We start from the raw sequence: 15,268 nt of genomic DNA, 5'->3' as shown, positions 1-15,268 counted from the left end.
GGTTAAGTGCAATTGCATGTTTGTACTACTTTATTTAAGGTCATACTTGGTAAGACATAGTAAAATAAAAATCTACAAAAATTACAATCTAAATCTGCATTTTATTTTTTGCTACATAGTTGTTTTATTTCCCCCCAAAATAGTTTTTGCATGTCATTATGGACCTCTTCACCACCAGCTGGCTTATTTGCTTTATATACAGTAGCTAAGATTTGTGCGCAGTAAGCTGAGCTGCTTTCTATGGTGGTTCAGACAAAACGCACCTGAAAAACTACATGTTAGAGAGTTCATGTCCGTGCTCAACCATGGCCTGCACAAACTGCTTGAAGACTCGATCCATATAAGTGGACTGCCTTGGCCAGATGCCCTCCAGAAAACCAATATGGCCTCCATAAGAAGTAAGGACCAAAGCAACATTCGGATTTTGCTTAGCAGTTTCTATTGGAATAGCTTGGGGAAAAGACAGGGTGGGTAAGAAAGGGAAGGAGAGAGAAAAAAATATAATTATTAACAACTTTTGGATAATAAGGAAATAAGGAAAAGTGTATGTCTTTATTATTTCCAATCATTAAAAACAAAACACCATTAAACACATATTTGTAATGAGTATGGCTAATGGAATAAGTCTGACTAATTTATATTAATCATCTATCTATATATGTTTTTACTGATTTTTGAGGGAGAGAGGAAGGAAGAGGGAGAGAGAGAAACATTGGTCAGTTGCCTCCCGCCTGTATCCAGACCTGGGATCAAACCTACAAGATGGGTATGTGCCCTGACCCAGAATTGAACAAGTTCTTTCTGTGCATGGGACAATGCTCAAACAACTGAGCCACACTAGCCAGGGTATATTCTTATAACAGTTCCTCTTTACAATTATGTATTGGACCATCATTTTTGAAAGAACCAATTCAAGTGTTTAATCATAACACAAAAGAACAGGCCTAATCTTGTTATGAGAAATTAAAGATATTTCAGTATATGTGCTGCTGAAGCGAGCACAAGAAATTAAAGATATTTCGAGGAATGATAAATAGTTACATTATGCTGCAAGATTCCCACTTAGGTGTTACACCAGGAAAGAAAAACAACTAATCTTATAACTGTGAGAGTTATAAATTCATTATGTATGACTTTGGTTAACTTTACATGACATTAGATCCCAAATGGTGGCTGTATCAAGGATTCAAAATTATACCTGTGATCTGTATAGTAAAAACATATATAGATAGCAAAAAAGAATGAAATAAAATACTACTCCAAGTGGTAACAGTGATTATTTTTGGGTGGTTAAAAACATTGGTGATTATTTTTTCCTTATATTCCTTCTCTGAATTTATATTTATAGTCAGGAAAAAGAATAACTTTACTTTGAAAATATAGTTGCTATATGTAAATAATTCAGCAGTAATGAGAGTCTTTTTATATGCTCTACAAAAATCTTCCTGAGTGAAAACTTTAAGGATATGAATTAAAGCTGTTCTTCCCCCATCCATCCCCATGCTTAGAGTTCAAAGAATGAAAATGTTCTGATTTAAGATCTATAATGGATTCCAACCTGGCATGCAAAGTGCTTTGATTCAGATATGCTAAATCTTACCTCCCTATTTAAGGTAACATGGTTGATGCAATCATTAGACTTTCACATCTTGGGGAGAGTTAAAGGAGGTAAAGGAGCTAAGTAAAGGTCAGCTCTCACCACTCCACGCCCTTCTAAGGAAGGAAAGGACACTGACACTATAACAGCGGTTCTCAACCTGTGGGTCGCGACCCCTTTGGGGGTCTAACGACCCTTTCACAGGGGTCGCCTAAGACCATCGGAAAACACATATATAATTACATATTGTTTTTGTGATTAATCACTATGCTTTAATTATGTTCAATTTGTAACAATGAAATTGGGGGGTCACCATAACATGAGGAACTGTATTGAAGGGTCGCGGCATTAGGAAGGTTGAGAACCACTGCACTATAATGAGAACTGAGCTCCTCCCAAGACAGAGCTTCTGCTGTGTGCCTAAGTTGCCTGTTTAGATGATGCTCTAAATTTGACCCCTCATAATACTCCCTTGATAAATCAAGGACCAGCAAGTCAAGTTCTTGTCTAAAAGGAGGCCTGAACTCACATCCTCAACCAGCAACACCTAAAAAATGAACTTCTATAATAGGATCAGGTGTGAGAGCTTAAGGGGAGGGACAGGGAAAACGACTGAAACTATTTTTGCTTTTCACCTTTCATTAAGGCTTAGATTTGGAGTGCTTCATTTGCCTGCAATGGAATTATAAGAGCCCCAATTTTACACTCTGAATACACTCAGGAATTTCTAACATTGAAAGTTACAGTCACATCAGAGGAACAAAAGGCTGTCCACATTGAGTCATGTGAAAGATGCTGGCTGCCTTCCCTCTCAGAATGCAGACAATTGCCCACTATTTCAAGTTGCAAGACTAATTTACAGGCTTGAGAAAGAATAGAAAATAATGAGTTTAAACTTAAACCAATTGGGTCAGGTTAAATATTGGGAAATTTTTGTTGGTAGGAGAAGGGTCAGTGAAATATAAAAATAGATAAATACCAGACTTTCTTAATTCAATGGATAGGCTAAACAATCATTATGTAATTCAACTGATACTAAAGTTTACAGTTTGTGATCAAAGGCCAAAAGTTTCAGTCATCTACTATTACCTGTGATTAATCATGAATCACGCAATTAATTGTTATCTCCTAGAGAGATGATTGATTGATTGATTGATTGATTTACATACTTTGGTGATTTATTTATTTATTTTTTTACATACTTTGGTGGATTTTCTGATAATTTGACAATACATATGTGTCATGTTTGTAGTCAGAATAATTTTTTTAAATGAAGTAGATGGGAGAAAAAATTTTAAAGTACTTAGGGGAAAAAATAGGGAGAAAACGTTTTCTAAAAAGCTTCACAATATTTCACTGAAAAAGTCTACTGATTCCTAAGATAGTATGATTACTTATTTGTTGTTGTTAGTCCTCACCAGAAATATATTTTCCATTGATTTATTTTTATTTTTATTTTGTTAATCCTCACCAAAGGCTATTTTTCCATTGATTTTTTTTTAAGAGAGAGTGGAAGGGAGGGGAAGAGACAGAGAGAAACATCCATGTGAGAGAGACACATTGATTGGTTGCCTCCCCTGTGCAACCAGACCAGGACCAGAGATCGAGCTTGCAACCCAAGTATGTGCCCTTGGCCGAAATCGAACCCTGGACCCTATATCTGTTTCCAAATTCCATATTTCTCGAATTAAGAGAGGAAGTTAATTTGGCATAATTTTCTTTTGTACAGTATCCAGAGAAAAAACAAAGATTGTTTCCTTCAGATATAACTGTAGAGTCTGAATGTGCTACACTCATTAAGAGATTCAAGGATATCATGTTATAAAGTCTCAAGTTCTCATCCAGGTTAAAAGGGGAGAAATATTCCAAAGCCTTCAGTATAGGAAGGAATCTCAGAAAGGAAAGGCAAGTGATGACTTTTGAAGCAAAGATACTATAATATACACTGTCCAAAGAATAGTATATTTGATAAGAAGGAAAGGTTATAAAAATGAGAACAATTAAAATACTGAGTCTTAATTTGTTCTCACAGTGGACTGTGACAACTTTAAAGTGATCTATTTATTTATTTATTATAGATTTTTATTGATTTCAGAGAGGAAGGGAGAGGGAGAGAAACATCAATGATGAGAGAGAATCGCTGATTGGCTGCCTCTTGCATGCTCCTCACTGGGGGTCAAGGCCACAACCTGGGCATGGCCCTTGACCAGAATCGAACCCAGGACTCTTCAGTCTGCAGGCCGATGCTCTATTCACTGAGCCAAGCTGGCTAGAGCTGATCTGATATATTTAGATTAAATTATGAGTATCTAACCATTTTTTGTTTATCACAGTGGAAACTATAAGACTGGCATTTTATCATTATTGTGTGCCTAACAATATTTTAAAACAGTTAACTCATGTCAAAATGTATATAACTATGTTAATTTTACCATGACTGGGTGAAAAAACGTCATCCACAGAATTCAGACACAACACTGGAATCCCTACTGATTTCAGTCTACGATTTGGACTGGCATCAGTATAATAATCATCAATTGTTTGGTATCCAAACATGACTGAAGTAAATCGCTTATCAAATTCTCTAATGGATTTAGCCTGTAACACAAAAACAGATTGTAATTATTTTGGGGATCAAAAAAGAAAATAAAAGTATTACATATAGTTTTTCTCCTACCTTCATGACATGATCCATGTCAATCTGTTTTACAAACATATGCCGGTGCCTGAAACAAAAGAATTTCAAAAGGAAAAAAGTAAGGTCATTCCTATCTCAAACATACCTAAATAATACATAACTAACCCTAGCACAGGGCACCAAGTTGGTACTCCATGGTAAATATTTACTTAATTAGAGTACACAGATATTTGTCCCAAAGACATTTTTAAAGTAATTTTTTTCTATTTTTAATATGTTTTTATTAATTTTAGAGAGAGAGGAAAGGTGAGGGATATATAGAAAGAAACATCGATCGGCTGCCTCCTGCACACCCCCTACTGGGGACTTAGCCCACAACCTGGGCATGTGCTCTGACTGGGAATTGAACCAGTGACCTCTTGGTTCATGGGTCCATGCTCAACTGGCCTGGTTAAAGTAGTTTTTTCTTAATTTAGAAAGAATGAACCAGTTCTATAAAATAAATGTAAGGGCTGTTTCATAATAAATTAGGCCTACACACTGCTGCTATTAAGCCAATTTGGCCAAAAAGGCCTTATTTAAGCCAGAAGCTTTTAATTGGATACATTACCTGAAGATATTATTTTTTAAATGGCTATACTGAAAATTATTACATATTTTTACATACGTACTTATTTTTTAAATTTTGGTCATTTTTGTTGTATAACCATATTTTAATTTGAATCACCTTCTTCACTTTTCTTGCTACTGTCCCTCATTCCAGTGACCAACAGTAATTGATGATTCTTTAGTATTCTTAGCACTATTTTATAATCAACACCCTTACTTTAACAAATAGGTTAAGTTTAATCCAATGCTTAATGTCAATTTTTGGGTAACTATGGTTTTCAATAAGTCATGCACAAATTAACTGAGTTTTATTTAGAGTTTATATTTTAATTTAGCAATTCACCAAAAAATGAATGGTAACAATAATAAAAAAATAAACAGAAATATATCTATTTTCTTTGCTACCATACTGTTTAACTGTTAGAATATACACAAACAGTTCCAGAAAAATAAGTGCAAAGATGGTATTTTGACAATGTTAAGAACTGGAGGGACTGTTGCAAGCATATACTTAAGGGACCTATTATTCAGCACTGAAAACACTTAATGTATACATTACTTACTACCTCGGAGAGAATTAGGTGCTAACATTAGTAACAAGTAGGAAGTCCAGGGAAATAGTTCATATTGTTACTCAACACACTTGATACTAATGTTTTTAGTCTTTTAGAATAATTTAGAACAGTGACAGAACAATGATCTTCAAATGGGGGCCCATACCATTGGGGTTGTACAAGATAATCCATTGGAGTACAGAGAGAAAACATTAGAACTTTTATCTATATTTTCAGTTTATACTTAAAATCTTTTTACTCTTGTATACATTTCTAATATAAAGACCATTTTGTGCAGTAGTGAATGCATGCAATGTAACATAAATATGCATATATTAACAGCGCTGTGCTTTAAAACTTTTTATTGTTGGGGTATGTAATCCAAAAATTTTGGAGATAGCAGGTTATAAAGATGACTCACTTATTAACTGAAGACTGGAGGCAAGTTGTCAAATAATAATTAAAAAGTAGCCAGTTTAGTGGTTTCTCCAATGACTCTGAACAAGCAAAAGTATTCCAACCAACTGAAAAGGTTGCAGCTGCCTTCAACGGAGTTTTTGTCCCAATTTTGCCCAGGTAATTTAAAAGCAGCATTCTAAAATGAGGAGAAATAGGAAAGTCAGTGATGACTTTGTTATCTCTCAAGACATTCCATATCTAACTATGGACTTTATAAACTATGAAGAAGAAAAAGATAAGCCAGTGTTTAAATACTTTATCTTGGAAAAGCATGCAAGTACAGTATATTCATTCTTTCCTTACATTCATATACTTGTTTACCTTGCAGTTGACTGTATTGTGAGTGGGAAAAAGCATACAGTTATTGCTTATATGTGCATCCTTCTATGAAAAAAAAACCATGAGATAATTCCATTGTGAAAGTGGTTTTTTTCTTTATTTCATAATGATACTGGGGATTTATTAAAATTTTGCAAATCTCTATGCCCCAGCCTCCAGTTGAATGTTTAATTTAGTATTTTAGAGGTGTTTCAGGCAAACTTTTTCTATAAAAGGCTACATAATAAATGTTTTGGGTTTGGGGGGCCTATAATCTCTGTTGCAACAACTTAACTCTGTGATTGTAGTTTGAAAGCAGCTGTAGACAATACATAAATAAATGGACATGAACATGTCCCAATAAAGCATTTTATATTGACATTGAAATTTGAATTTCATATAATTTTCACATGTCATGAAATATTATTCTTGTTTTGATTTTTCTTTCAACCATTGAAAAGTAAAATAACCATTCTTAGCTTTTGGACTATACAAACACAGACAGCTGGCCAGATCTGGCCTGCAGGCTGGTTTTCCAACCCTTGGTATAGAGCAGTGGTTCTCAACCTTGGCTGCACATTAGAATCACCTGGGAATCTTTTTAAAATCTTGATTTCTGTGCCTCATTCTGGAGGCAGCCAAGGTTGAGAACCACTGAAATAGATGAACCTGGTGTTCAATGAATAAAGAAAGCAAGAGACATGGCTGACAACCCAAGATTCCACGTGGGAATGGAAGAAGGAGTGAAATAAGACAAGCCCAACATCTTATCTGTCCCCACATGTTAGTAGTGCTGAGTCATCACCCTATATAGTTTGGCTAAGTGGATAGAGCATTGGCTTGCAGAATAAAGGGTCCTGGGTTCAATTCCAGTCAAGGGCACATGCCTGGGTTGCAGGCTCGATCCCCAGTAGAGGGCATGCAGGAGGCGGCCAATCAGTGATTCTCATCACTGATGTTTCTATCTCTCTCTCCCTCTCCCTTACTCTCTGAAATCAATAAAAGATATATATATAAAAAAATGAGTAAGAGGCCTTCCTGTCCTTGAGGAGTCCACAATCTAATTAGAAAAGAGGATCAGAGTGATTATTTCCATCCAATATGACTAGAACCATGACAGAGATAAGCACAGGATAGCACTGGGCCCCAGGGGAGGAACCTCACACAGACAGGAAATGGTAATTAGAAAGACTCTCCTAGAGTACATGCCCTTGACCAGAATCGAACCTGGGACCCTTCAGTCCACAGGCGGACGTTCTATCCACTGAGCCAAACCTGTCAGGGGTCTTCTCCTCTCTTCTTTTTCCCTAGTGGTTCTCAACCTTCCTAATGCCGCGACCCTTTAATACAGTTCCTCATGTTGTGGTGACCCCCAATTTCATTGTTACAAATTGAACATAATTAAAGCATAGTGATTAATCACAAAAACAATATTTAATTATATATGTGTTTTCTGATGGTCTTAGGCAATCCCTGTGAAAGGGTCGCGACCCACAGGTTGAGAACTGCTGCAAGAAGGAAAGGAGAAAGGCAGAGGGTTTTGAATCCGTACCAAAAGGAGGGAAAAAGAACTCTACTTGGACACAGAGCAGTTCAAGTTAGACCCAGAGGCTTGAAATAGTGTACAAGTTGGGGAATTATGATGTGTTCCAACCATAAAGTGAAAGAAAGGATGGAAGGAGATGAGGTTGGAGAAAGGGGTCCCAGGCTGTCCTCACATGGAAGTCATTACAAAGCCTCTCTTTCCCCACACTCGCTCCTCACTCTCTTTCTCCCTTTCACCAGGTTCATCTATTTGCTTTAAAATAACCCCTCAATTGAAAATTGAAAACAATTCTTTTTGAGGTTGTTTTATCTTCCTTCAAAACAGCCCTGACTGGTTTGGCTCAGTGGATAGAGCGTTGCCCTGCGGGCTGAAGAGTCCCAGGTTTGATTCCGCAGAAGGGAGAGCTTTCAAATGTGGCTGCACATTGGAATCACTTGGGGAGTTTTTAAAACTGTTACAGATATTTGTGTCTCACTCTCAGAGATTCTGAAGAATTGGTCTGAGCGGCCATTCTGGTTGCCTGCACATCCTTGTACCAGAGAGCAAATCTCTAAAGGGCTCCCTACTCTAGGGTTAGACTTTCTGAGTCGTGGCAGAACGCTTAGCCCCTAAAGTAACTACTTTTCTCCTTCCTGTTATTTATCTTTATCTCCTAGCACATATGTTCCTCCTTTCTTTTTATTCTATCAATTTTCCTGGTTCTACCCTAGTTTAATTGTGGTTAAAGGGACAAAAATGGAGTGTACTAATACCAATGTCAGAAATCTTAGTTTAACAATGCCATCTAAGAAAAAGGATGATACCCTAAATTCTGCTTCTCATTATAGTACTTTCTGTTCTTTATTTCTCCAATTGCCTAGGTTCTCAAATTGGAGAAATGGGTAAAAATTATTTTCATTTTTCTAACTCAAATGGCTTGCAGAGTGAATGTCATGAGGTTTCAGATCAGAAATGGAGATTTCATTTTGGAAAAGGACTCTTTGTAACGACTCTGTATACAGTGCTGTGGTTCACCAAGCCATTTCAAGGATTAATGCTTACTCTCCTGCAAAGGGTTCATTCTCTGATCCTAGTTTTGGTGGCCGTATTCTTTGGCTGAAGGTCATAGATTTCTGGGAGGCTGGTATAATGGGCAGATTGGAAGAGGTGGAAGGGAAGCCATCAGGAAGTAGGACCAGGAGTAGCTATGTTCAAGTAGGTGGCTAGGGTACGTTTTGGTTATTTATTACCCAGGAGCAAAATTATGTCAAGATGTTACCCTAAAAAGTGCTCTTTACTCTCACAGAAAAACGACTTCATTTAGAGAGAGAGAGAGAGAGAGAGAGAGAGAGAGAGAGGAACACCATGGATTAAGAGCTTAAAAGGCATATCAATCCAAATGTTTGAACTTTATCTGGCTCCTGACTCAAACTGTAAAAATCAGCCAACCAACAAACTGACAATTGGAGAAAAGTGACACTGACTAAATATTTAATAATATTTAGGAATTACTGTTAGTTTTGTTTACATATAACGGTACTGTTTGTTTTTTAAAAAGACTACTTTTAGGGATTCTTACTGAAATATTTATAAATGATGTATAATTTATTGTAGAATAATCAGAGTTGGGAGGGATGGGGAGTGACACTGATAAACAAGATTATCCTTGAGTTGATAATTGTTGAAGCTGTGTGATTAATATATATGGGGGATCATTATATCTTCTCTTTTATGTATTTTTGTAAGTTTCTATACATTTCTTTTCTTTCTTTCTTTTTTATTCTCCTATACATTTCTTAAAGCTAGTTTACCGATTCATTGGGAGACTAGAATCTGAATGGGTCTAGGCAGCCTGGGTTCCTTAGTTAGACTCAGTTCTGGTTCAAAGCCCCTACTTGACTCCAGGCATCACAGGCTTGGGCTGGGGGGCAGGGAGCACGGGGCATAAGGATCTTGGTCAGACGCTTTTGTCTGTAACACTCCAAAAGAAAAACAAAACCAAAAACGTGTCGCGCTGTAAAGCACATCCCCAAATGGTAAACTGACTTGTGAATGTGTCATAGTGCTAGGCAACTCGAAAGGGTGCTTCCTTCGAACAATTTCCAAGACATTAATATTCAACCAGCTGCAAAGGCTAATGGTCAAGTTCTGCCTTCAGGCATTGAGGTTTCAATGTGACATGAATAGGCATTTCCCAGGAGCTTCTGAATAGAGAATCTGGGCCTGTTTATGTAAGGTCTGGCCTTAAAAAAGTCAAGAATTTATAAGATTAAGGGGAAAAAAAATTCAGCTGGCACCTTGTCCTTTTAGGTTCACATTTTGGGACAAAGGAAACACAAGTGAAAAACTGCCCATTAAGCACAATTCAGAGATTCTGCTGGGTTTTCTGCATTGATTCAGATTTCTTTCTTTAGTAGGTCAAGTCAGACCTTCCATGCTAATGTAAGAAATATACTCTTTTCCTCTTAATTTATGTTTATCAGAGTCTAAGAAAGGTGAGTAAAGCCTATTTTTCAGAGTCTATCATTTGTAAAAGCCGTTCACTTTCAAATAAATATGCTCTTAAGATAATCTGTAAATTGAGATGATAGATAAGTCAATTATAAAATTAAGACATTTTATATCTCCAGTGTTTCTTGATTTTAAAGAACAGCTTTGGGCAATGGTTTAGGAAATCTAAAATGCCAGATAATAAAAATTTTGGATTTTATTAAGTTCAGTATCACTAGAACAAAAATTACAAACATTACTACTAGAAATGAACCTACCTATAATACACAGCCTAAAAGTTCCAAAGAAAAAAAAGCCCCAAAGTAATTGCAAGCAGTACAAGTTATAATAATATTCACATGGTTTAAATGTCAGCTGGAATAGGGAGTTAACAACAAAATTTTACAGTTTCTAGGAGAGCATTCCAGAGTAGGTCATATGCCCAACAACCAAACCAAACCACACCCGAGGAAAGAGTCTTTGAAGGCCTCTCCAGCTGGAGAGAGCAGTAAGTGCTTATTTCTATGACTGGAGTGCTAAAAATCATGCTACAAGTTCAGCTTCCTGAGTGGTTCAGGAGAACACAGTTGCAGGGCCAGCCAGGAGTACATCAGGGAACCTGACGAGCCTTCATGCTCACAAAACCCCCCGTACCCCAAGGAAGTACTTGTATCATTTTCACTGCAGAGACCAGTAGTCAAGGAAAATATTAAAATTCACCTGAACGAATTCCTTCATTCACTCAATCATATGGGAAATATGATAAAATTAATAAAACATTTATTTTAAAATGTCTATGATAATGGTCCTCTCTGGAAGAGGCAGTTGGTAAGACCACTTCTCTCAGACATTTTAGAAAGGAAAAACCTTACCCTCCCATTGAAACCCCTGCTGCCAGGAAAGGAGCAGAAGGGTACAGACTGTGTACGTGGTGAATAACTGTCTCCAAATCTTCAGTGTTGGCGCAACAGTAAGTCCTTGGCGTCTGTAAGCAGTGACAGGTAAAGTACAGCATTTAAAATTGTGAGGTTCAATGTAAAAAAGAGCAAGAAGTCATAAATATGGGGAAATAACCTTTGCACATATTATGAATAATAAAAATTTATAATTTCCTTATCTTGCAATACACATACATGTTATTTAAAGTCAATGCTATTCAAGTTGGCACTAACAAAAAGACTTTGATCAGCGAGGAAGGCTTGATAAGAAATGAGCAAGACCTTAAATTATATACCTTATATTAAACAGAAACACAGCTCCCCACTCAGATGTGTCTCTGACTAAACAAGAACAGTCAATTTATGAAGAAAAAGTGGAGGATTACAACTTTGTATAGGAAAAAAAACATTTATGCCTGACAAAGTAATTCTTTATTTAAAAACAAACAAACAAAAAAGGCTTTCCAATAATGACATAAAAAATTAAATTTGTGGCTCATTTCTAACTGGAAAACTGTTTTCTCTATCCCGAGTGCTGTCCACCAATGAAGGAGTGTGGTTTTCTGGCACTGCCTTCACTCTAGATAAAGCAATATCCAGTCTGATCTATTAATTAAACATTTGATTTTACAATAAAAGCCCCAGCTGCACTTCAATGAAACAGACATTTAAAATGGTAAAATATGTAAAGCTGATTATGCTTCCATACATAATGTATTTAAACAAATGGTTTTCATGTGAACTTCATCAATGAAGGCTCTGTTTCTAGTAGAAAAGCTTCACAGATGCATTGTTTGAGATGTGTGAGAAAAGGGCAATCCTGTCTGTAGAATATGCGCAAATGTGTGTATGAATAAAGTTTATGTAAAATAAAATTTAATAACAAGGAGAGGAATCTGATAACATTACTCTAATAAAATACTGAAACCAGTTATCTACACCACCCTGATTACAGTATTACAATAAACCAGGATCACAATATGAAGGTATATCATCCATTATTTAATCACTAATGAGTAGTCTAAGAAAATTAAAATTTTCAACAATCCTTTTAATTAAACCCAAGATTAAGAGACTACCTACTGCCTACTGTCATCTTTTTGAGATCTTCAAATACAGAATTTTCCAAAAGATAAATGTTAACCTGACAGCATTTATAATGGCAAAACCATGAGGGCGATCCTATTATCACATTTATTTTATAAATAGGAAACTGAGTTTAGAGAGGTTAAATAAATCCTGTTACACCTGAACAGCTGACTGAGCTGAGATAATTTAAAAAATACTCTGTGATTAAATGCATTTGAGTGACACAAATTCACTGTAAAATCTAAATAGGACAATATCTACTACCATGCTCATTTACAGTGACTGCAGAATTTGTCACAAGTACTCAGGTGAAAAAAGTCATCCTTACTTGGCATTTTTATTACATGTGAGTCTTTTCACACTGCATAGTTAAAAATTAAAATTATTTTTAATTTTTACATAAGAACCATTTTATTTTCGATGATCATACCTTTTCTGCCTAAATTCACAATGATATAGGAAATCAGATTTACATAGACAAACAATGCATAAATGTCAACCAAAGTTCGCATATAGCTTCACACACACACACACACACACACACACCTATATTCCTTAATCTGAGTATTAGATTTCTAAATAGAATCTGAGATAACAAGAACCCTAAAGACATTTATTTTAAAAAAACAAACAAACCCTCTCATTTTCTAGTTGACAAACAGTCTATGGGCCCAGCACGCTTGCGCTGCACCACGCTGCTCTCTGACAAACAGTCTAGATAGGTTGAAATATCAAGCTCATTTTAAAAAATTAATGATAGAAGGGGGTCTTAAAGAACATGTTCTTGCTCTGAAAATTCTATTAGCACTATCTGGCAATCCAAAAACAAGATGGGTCAATCTGTAATCTACAGAGATTTCCAAGAGAGACTGCTGGGCCTGGGCAGTGAGATGGGAGGGAAGAAAAGAAAGGAGGAGTACAGAAAGATGTATGAAAAGGAAGAAGGAGGTGATGGAGTAAGTAGCTCAGATGAATAGAGCAAGCATGTCAAACTCACGGCCCACAATGAATATTTTTGTGCCCCAGCCAATATAACGAACGGTATGTAAGAAATGTTTTAATAAAAATTTCACAACTTAATTTTTACAATATCCTGTTATACATAATTATTAATAACGAACTACAATGTTCACTAACGACTGATTACTATAGTCGTGTTGCATTCATTTCCCTTACACGGCTTACGCACAGGCGCACCGTTTCTCTCCACTAATACTAGCAGCAAATATTTTAGCACCGTTTCTCTCCACTAATACTAGCAGCCAATTGCCATGTCATTAGTCTTGGACTGATTTGTTTGGTGTGCGCAACAGGAAATATTTCGCTTTCGGAAAACAAGAAAAATAGGTTTATTTGCATTACACTTATTAATTTGTGCAGTTATTCAGTGTCTGGTAAGTTAATTTTCAAGAAAAAATATTAATTTTTATTAAAATGTTCTATTATTTTAGGTTAACGATTACTCATTTATTTCAGCCCTGTGTATTCAGCATGTCTCTATCGAAATAAACCTATGTTTCTATGAAAATTGAAGCTTTTGTTTTTCCCCAGTCCACATAAACTTAAACCTTGTTAGCCTTTGAGTTTGACATGCTTGACTTAGAGGCTAAGGAAAGATGAAGAAATGCGGAGTGTGTGAAATACTGAGAGTCTGGGGTATGGTTAAGGAGAGAACACTACGTCAGCAGAAATAAAACACTGTATAGCTTTAAAATTTCTCAATTATTTATGAACAAGTCACCAAAATGTACTCTTGTTATGCAAGTTTTAAGTGAGGTACGTGTGCACACATATGTACACATGCACACACACATACACACGACCACACACAGAGTTAGGGTACAAGAAAAACGGTCTATGAAAAATTATTAGGATCAGAAACTCATAGTGGCTGAACTCTTTGTAAATTATCATTCCTAAAGTAAGTGGGAAATATGATAGTTCACAAAATAATCATTAACATTAGGGAGTATGTGGGCAACTTTCCAGATTCCTAACCTTGAAAACCCATCCGCAGAGAGCAAGAAAAGGTACCAACTACTCCAAGGACTCCAAGAGTCCTGCAGGAATACCTGAGGATCAGTCTACTGAGACGAGAACTACCTGTCTCCTACAGCTAACAGCCCCCGGGGGCCAAAGTGCAGGCTTCTCATTTCCTAGTGAGCAAGGCTTTTGGCTTTCCCTCAACTCTGCAATGACTAATTGGAAATGAGGACAATATGGTGGTGGAAAATTTCTACTTTACTGCTTTGCAGAAGCCATAGTAATCCCTATGAATTCTAAGTATATCACCAACATATTTCAGCAAACCGTTTACTTTTGCATTTCTTCCACTCCTAGGAGAAGTGCTTACTCTAAATTCTAGTTCACCTTTTCTAGCTCTTTTGGGTTCATTTCAGTTAGAGTTCCTTCCTGTTTGATCTTTGCTGATTCATCTTTTGTTCTTTTTTATGCCTAAGCTAAGGTCTTACTCTGAGTCTGAGCTACATTGAATCCTTTCTGGAACAAGGTAAGGTCTAAATAAACACAGGGTTCCTCTGGTCTGAAACAGTAATTGTTCATAATTCTAAGGCAGAAGGAAGAAGGGTTACCAAGGGACCTATCTATCAAAGCTAGTTTTAAAAATCAATAATGTGATGCATTAGGGTACAAGAAGTATATATTAAATTATAATTGGGGGGAGGTTGGGGGTTAATGGGGGGGATGAGGACACATTTGTAATACCTTAACTACTAATAATAAAAAAATAAATTAAAATAATAAATAAATAAATAACATATTTAAAAAAAATAAAATAAGATATAATTAATTAAGTCCCTTAAATTTCTTTTTTAAAGCAGTTTTTATAAAAGGATATAATTATAATTAAATTTTAGTGATTTTACATTCTTATTCTTTTTTAAATTTGATCACATTAGCCTCTTTGATACAGATTTTTGCTGGGGGCACTAGTTAATCAGAACTCAACCTAGTGCACTGTATAAGAATCAAAGCTACTCTTATCCCCTCACTTAGAACTCAGTGAATTCTTAAAAAAAGAAAAGTCTATCT

At 36.0% G+C, this 15,268-nt stretch overlaps 1 protein-coding gene across 1 annotated transcript in view; it reads right to left on the bottom strand.

The window, feature by feature from the left end:
- Positions 1 to 15,268, bottom strand: part of ABHD3 (abhydrolase domain containing 3, phospholipase) — a 33,047-nt gene continuing 17,779 nt past the window's right edge. The window contains exons 5-9 of the mRNA XM_081097467.1: positions 11,063 to 11,175; positions 5,820 to 5,993; positions 4,275 to 4,323; positions 4,030 to 4,195; positions 1 to 450 (exon numbers count right to left, since the gene is read on the bottom strand). Of these exons, the coding sequence (XP_080953593.1) occupies positions 272 to 450; positions 4,030 to 4,195; positions 4,275 to 4,323; positions 5,820 to 5,993; positions 11,063 to 11,175 (681 nt within the window). The 3' untranslated portion in view covers positions 1 to 271. The remainder of the gene's footprint in view (positions 451 to 4,029; positions 4,196 to 4,274; positions 4,324 to 5,819; positions 5,994 to 11,062; positions 11,176 to 15,268) is intronic.

The sequence above is a fragment of the Myotis nattereri genome (genome assembly GCF_964212035.1).
Source record: "Myotis nattereri genome assembly, chromosome: 8".
NCBI lineage: Eukaryota > Metazoa > Chordata > Mammalia > Chiroptera > Vespertilionidae > Myotis > Myotis nattereri.
The sequence above is the reverse complement of the archived record's forward strand: the minus strand, read 5'-3'. Positions and strand labels throughout refer to the sequence as shown.